The sequence below is a fragment of the Raphanus sativus genome, unplaced genomic scaffold (genome assembly GCF_000801105.2).
Source record: "Raphanus sativus cultivar WK10039 unplaced genomic scaffold, ASM80110v3 Scaffold4561, whole genome shotgun sequence".
Classification (NCBI taxonomy): domain Eukaryota; kingdom Viridiplantae; phylum Streptophyta; class Magnoliopsida; order Brassicales; family Brassicaceae; genus Raphanus; species Raphanus sativus.
In genome coordinates this window covers 1-6685 of record NW_026619863.1, presented here as the reverse complement: position 1 = coordinate 6685, position 6685 = coordinate 1, and the positions used below count along the sequence as shown (strand labels likewise).

The 6685-nt window shown below is 37.0% G+C and overlaps 1 protein-coding gene across 1 annotated transcript; it reads left to right on the top strand.

Moving 5' to 3' along the window:
• Positions 1 to 873: 873 nt before the first annotated feature.
• On the top strand, positions 874 to 6638 carry LOC130507455 (DNA repair protein RAD50-like; the record flags this gene model as incomplete). Its single annotated transcript, XM_057002174.1, has 18 exons — positions 874 to 1128; positions 1213 to 1299; positions 1826 to 1993; positions 2289 to 2464; positions 2783 to 2897; positions 3039 to 3267; positions 3380 to 3558; positions 3641 to 3811; positions 3901 to 4005; positions 4094 to 4201; positions 4301 to 4512; positions 4594 to 4686; positions 4849 to 4976; positions 5219 to 5333; positions 5452 to 5581; positions 5696 to 5905; positions 6122 to 6330; positions 6437 to 6638. Coding segments are annotated over exons 1-18 (2760 nt in total), but the record flags the coding sequence as incomplete, so codon positions are not given.
• Positions 6639 to 6685: the final 47 nt, after the last annotated feature.

The following is a 6685-nucleotide window of genomic DNA, read 5'->3' as shown; positions in this document are numbered from 1 at the left end:
CAACAAATCAATAACACTAGATTTTAGTAAAAATATTAGAATCCACCAACTAATAATAATAGAAATTGAGAATTTTAACAATTATTAAAAAATTATATCCCACTAGCATCCCTTAGATTCTTAAAATCCTTGAACTAGAACATTTTCATAATTTTTTTATATATTTAAAATTATTTATGTTAAATCTCTTGACTTATAAAAACAACCAACTCTACAAAAAATTATATTCCCACTAATCCCTCTTCAATTTGGTTTAGTTGACTGATTTTAAAATTAAATCTATTTTATAAAACTCATCCATATAAGCCATTAAATTGATTTTTATTTTCAAATCCAAACAAAAAATAATTTTACTTTTCATATAGATGCACCTAGCCCTGGTTATTCGGATATCCATTGGCATTTGGATCAGAATTTATGTATTTTAGTTATATTTTATAACATCTCCTAAATTTCATTCTAGTAAATTTACTAGTGTAAATCGGGTTCGGATGTAATACATATGTTTCAGGTCGGTTTTGTATCATATCATATCATAGAACTTATAAAATATATTAATTTGGACACTTATTTCGGAATTTTTTGGGTTTTCTGGTCGGATTTGGATATATTTTGTAACACTTCACAAAGACCCATTCAAATTCAAATACTTATTACATTTCGATGTGGATTCGGATGACGGATTTTATGTTGGACCATCGATGGAGATAATGAAAGAAGAAGCCCAAAACTCCCTTAAAACAAAACCAGTTTACAATGTAACAACGTAAACATTGAAACCGGTTTGATTCGGTTCGACTTAAAAAGGAACGAAAACCGGTGTCTCGCGTCTTCTTTCCCAATATACATACAGTTTCTCTCTCCCTCCCCTCTTTACTCGAAAGTCGATGATTATTCTCCCCGCAAAACCCTCCCTCGTCGTCTCTCTCTGGGTTTAAGTTTAACCTCCGTCTCTCTCTCTCTCGCTTGATTCTCCACTTCTCTCTAATCACTGGAGAGGAGAAGATGAGTACAGTCGATAAAATGCTGATCAAGGGTATCAGAAGCTTCGACCCTGAAAATAAGAACGTCATCACTTTCTTCAGGCCTCTAACCCTAATCGTCGGTTCCAACGGCGCCGGAAAAACTGTAAAATCGCTTAACCCTCTCTCTTCACTCTCATTTCGTCTCTTTTTTTTTGATTGAAGAAAAATTGGGTGTGTGTTTCTGCAGACGATTATAGAGTGCTTGAAGGTTTCTTGTACTGGAGAGCTGCCTCCTAACGCGAGGTCTGGTCACAGCTTCATCCATGACCCTAAGGTTTGTTTACTTTCTTATCTGTGTGAAGTCTGCTTACTAGGTCTGTAGCTTGAATACTTTGATGAGTTACTTAGTGTAAGGTTGGCTACATTCTCTGCATGTTCAGTGTTTTGATTACTCCTTGAAGGTCTGGCTATGGACGCTGTTGATTCTGTTGTTGGCTCCTTGTAATTCTTTTGGGAGGTTTCATTGAAAAAGATGTTCTCTTTTAATGAATTACTTAGTGTAGTTTTAGCTACAGTCTCTGCATCTTTTAATATTTTGATTTCCCCTTGAAGGGCTATGTAGCTTGTTGATTCCACTTGGCTCCTTGTAAAAGTTTGGGAGATTTTAGTGAAATAATATCTTTTTTTTTTTGGTTATATCTGTTGATAAGTTACTTAGTGTAAGGTTAGCTAGAATATCTACATCTTCAGTGTTTTTGAGTTTCCCTTGAAGGGCTATCTATGGAGGTTGTTCATTCCATTGGCTCCTTGTAAATTTTTGAGAGATTTTACTGGAAGAAGATGTTCTCTTTTGTTATCAGGTTGCTGGGGAAACGGAGACTAAAGCACAAATTAAGCTGCGGTTTAAGACAGCTGCAGGGAAGGATGTGGTGTGTATAAGGTCATTTCAGCTGACACAAAAGGCTTCAAAGATGGAGTACAAGGCCATTGAGAGTGTGCTTCAGACCATTAATCCTCACACTGGAGAGGTGGTTTCACCTGATTCTTCTTCATATTACTTTTTGATTTACTTCTTTTTATCCTCGTATTCTTTAGCTACCAAGTTGATGTGCTAGTGTTATACTGTCTAAGTTTCCTAAAGTGTTGTTTTTTCCCTTGCAATTAGAATTATTTGGTTACCTGTTTTTATGAAGACAATCAAACGCAGAGCATAACTAGAGTTTCTTCTATTGCTTTATCTTAGATGGCTCCATTCTGTGCATGTTATGTTCCATCAATATCATTTTTCTTTCTAATTTTCCTGTATACGTTATTCAATTGCAGAAAGTATGTCTCAGCTACAGATGCGCTGACATGGATAGGGAGATACCAGCTTTGATGGGTGTATCTAAAGCTATATTAGAAAACGTCATATTTGTGCACCAAGATGAGTCTAACTGGCCACTGCAAGATCCTTCTACTTTGAAAAAGAAGTTTGATGATATTTTCTCAGCCACCAGGTACTATTCTATGATCTGTACTATGCATATATTTTCTGGGACTTGTAGTGACCAGGAGAGGGTGACTATTGTTTCTTCTCCCTAGTATTGTTTGATTCCTGTTCTTATATTCTTTTTGTACTTGAGCTGTTTTTTGACTTAAATACCCAGACATCTAAGTGAGTCTTTAGAAGAGAACTATGTTATGGAGTTTGGCAACGAAGGAATTGTAAACTTACCTGTTATCATTTTTTTTTCACTTCCGTGTCGTATTTGATACATCTGCTGTAGAAGAAACCGCTTCCCAGAAACTGTAACATGTGTTTTAACATGAAACAGATACACAAAGGCGTTGGAGGTTATTAAGAAACTTCACAAAGATCAAGCTCAGGAGATAAAAACGTTTAAGTTGAAGTTGGAAAATCTGCAGACGTTGAAAGATGCTGCTTATAAGGCATGCTGGATATTAACTTGTTTGACATTAATTTTTGCTTTCAGTATCACTGTTCACTGATGCAGATTGTTTTAGACTAGTACTGTATACATGTGCTTAGATTCTGTGGGCTACTCTTATGACATGATACTTCCTCTGCAGCTTCGTGAGAGCATCACTCAAGATCAAGAAAGAACAGAGTCTTCAAAAGCTCAGATGTCGGAACTGGAAAACAGCATTCAGAAAGTGGATGCTGAAGTTCATAATAAGGAAATGATGTTAAAAGATCTGAGAAAGCTACAGGACCAAGTTTCAAGAAAAACAGCCGAAAGGAGCACCTTATTTAAGGAACAGCAGAGACAGTATGCAGCATTACCCGAGGAAAATGAAGGTTCTCTCTTTTACTATCATGATATTAATACCATTTATTTTTGCATCTCGCATTTTGTTATTTTGTCATATAAACGAAACCTGTTGATACTTGTCATATAATTGTTGTTCAGATACTATTGAAGAACTCAAAGAATGGAAAAGCAAGTTTGAAGAAAGGATTGCGCTTTTGGAGACCAAAATTCGAAAGATGGAGAGAGAGATGGATGACACACAAACTACAATTTCTTCTCTTCACAATGCAAAAACCAACTATATGCTGGAGATTAGCAAGCTACAAACAGAAGCTGAAGTAAATCTGACAAAGCTAAGACATACTAAAATCTTATGAGTTCTGTTCCATTGAGTTTAACCTTTTACCTTTTTAAACATAGGCTCATATGCTGCTGAAGGATGAAAGAGATACTTCCATCCAGAAAACTTTTTCCCATCACAATTTGGGAAATGTTCCTAGTACCCCTTTCAGTACTGAGGTAGTTTTGAATCTCACAAATCGAATAAAATCAAGACTGGGTGAATTTGAGATGGACTTGGTGGATAAGAAGGTACTCATCCTTTGTTTTCTCCAGAGTCATTTCTTTTGTATTTGACTTGCATCTGTTGACATCCTTAGACATTCTGAATGTCATCTCAGAAATCAAATGAGGCTGCTCTAAGTACGGCTTGGGATTGCTATATGGATGCTAATGACCGTTGGAAAAGCATCGAAGCTCAGAAACGAGCTAAAGATGATATCAAGGTGTGGTTCACCAATTGGAATTCTAGCCAAATCCTCCAGTTACGAGCCTAAATTCTAACACATTTTCTTTTGACGTTGACTTATGCAGACAGGCATATCAAAACGCATAGAAGAGAAAGAAATTGAGCGTGATTCATTTGAATTCGAAATATCCAATGTGGATGTTCAACAAATTGATGAACGAGAAAAACTTGTGGTATTGCGTTCGTTCCCTTGATCTGGACACATGATTTTGCCTTTATGAGTTTGCCTTTGCTATCTTTGCCTTATTTTGCCATCCTTTTTGTTTGCACAGCAAGTTGAGCTTGAGAGAAAGTCAAAACAAAATTCTGAAAGCGGATTTGAATCCAAAATAGAACAGAAACAGCATGAAATATACAGCATGGAGCATAAAATCAAGACTCTCAATCGAGAAAGAGACGTTATGGCTGGTGATGCTGAGGATAGAGTGAAATTGTCTTTGAAGAAGACGGAGCTGGAGAACCTCAAGAAGAAACACAAAAAGATGTGATCTCTCACTTACTAATGCTTTCCCGCAGCTTTCTTTTTACTTGTTCGCTATTTTGACTCTCTAATGATATTTCCCAGAATCGATGAGTGCAAGGATAAAATTCGAGGGGCGCTGAAGGGGAGATTGCCACTTGAGAAGGATATGAAGAAGGAAATAGTTCAAGCTCTAAGGTCGTGCTTTCACTTAATTTATTGCTTGTTGTGATTATGAATGAATCCTTAGAAATAATTGACGAGTTCTTGCTCAGGATCTGAAAAATGGTTGGCTACTACTACAGGTGCTCAAAATTTTCACATTTACAAATTTCTTTGTATTGTTTCCTCTTTGGTCAGGTCAGTTGAAAGGGAATATGGTGACCTGAGCTTAAAATCCCGAGAAGCAGAAAAGGAGGTGAACATGTGGCAGATGAAGATTCAAGAAGTAAACAATAGCCTATCCAAGCATCACAAGGATACAGAGTGTAAGCGTGGTGTATAATTACTAATAGATATTTATTCGTCAGTTTTCTTACTAGCGCCTTGAGTTGTTGATAAAATGATCTTGACAACTTTGTTACTTTTCACGCTGGCAATTGACTCTCTTTTTTACACTGTACATGAACTGACATATATAACACAGATAAGAAGTACATTATTGGCGGACAGTGAACTTTTTGATAATAATATCTATGCACTCAATCTGACTTCTATGTCATTTGTGCAGCAAGAAAGAGATACATTGAGTCCAAGCTTCAAGCTTTAAAACAGGAATCATTTACCATTGACGCTTATCCCAAATTGTTAGATTCGGCTAAGGACAAACGAGACTACCACAAAAGGTTTCTGGTTGAAAATTGCAGACTTTTTTTTAAATACCCCATTTCATGCTTTGCGTGATACCAAGATATTTATCTCTTTCATTCAAAGCGTAGTTCTGTTTTTGGTCTGTGTTTGCAGCAAATATAACATGGCAACTGGTATGCGCCAGATGTTTGAGCCATTTGAGCAGGTAGCCCGTGAACATCATTTTTGTCCTTGCTGCGAGCGCACTTTTTCAGCTCAAGAAGAGGACAACTTCGTTAAGAAGGTTACAAAATTTCCTCCTGTAGATTTTTCCTTTAAATTCATATTTTTTCATACTATTTATGCTTCTGAAATAACTGTTTGTATCTTGATTTGGTGAATTTCTTTTCAACTACAGCAAAGGGCTAAGGCTTCAACAACGGGGGATCATGTCAAAGCATTAGCAGCAGAGTCTTCAAACGCTGACTCTATCTTTCAGCAGCTGGATAACCTTCGCTCAGTTTTTGAAGAGTACACGAAACTAACTGATGAAATTATTCCTCTCGCCGAGAAATCTTTGCAAGAATTTACAGAAGAGCTGGAGCAGAAGTCCGAAGCCCTTGATGATGTAAGTTGGGGAGCTCTAGAAATTTCCTTGGATATAATTGATTTGCAGCAGCAAATTCAATTAGAGTCGGTAGAAATTTTGCTGTTTTCTGCTTGCTCTGTTTCCTCTCAGTCATGTTTGTGATGCAAATCAGCACTTTGCTCATATCTTCTCACAAGCTGGAAATCCTAATTTTTGTTCATATATTCTCACATCGTATATCATCAATGTTTTCAGGTATTGGCAATCTCAGCGCAGATAAAATCTGACAAAGACTCAATTGAAGCATTGGTGCAGCCCCTGGAAAATGCTGATAGGCTTTTCCAGGAAATCGCATCCTATCAGAAGCAAATTGAAGATCTCGAATACAAACTTGATTTCAGGGGTCATGGTGTTAAAACTATGCAAGAAATCCAATCAGAACTAAGTAGCCTCCAAAGCACCAAGTAAGTACCGTAAATTTAAGCAGGGTAAAACATTTTATTTTCTTTGGATATATCTTGGTTTAGCATGCACGAATTGCTCGATCCTTTCTTATATACCCATGAACAGGGATAAATTGCACGATGAGCTGCAGAAGTTAAGGGATGAACAGATTTACATGGAACGTGATATATCATGCCTCCAAGCCAGATGGCATGCACTTAGAGAGGAGAAGGCTAAGGCTGCCAATTTGTTACGTGACGTCACGAAGGCAGAAGAAGACCTAGAGCGTTTAGCCGAGGAGAAAAGTCAACTTGACCTAGACGTTAAGGTGCGTCTTGTGCGAGTTTTCTTTACATTGTTTTCCACTTGTCGTCT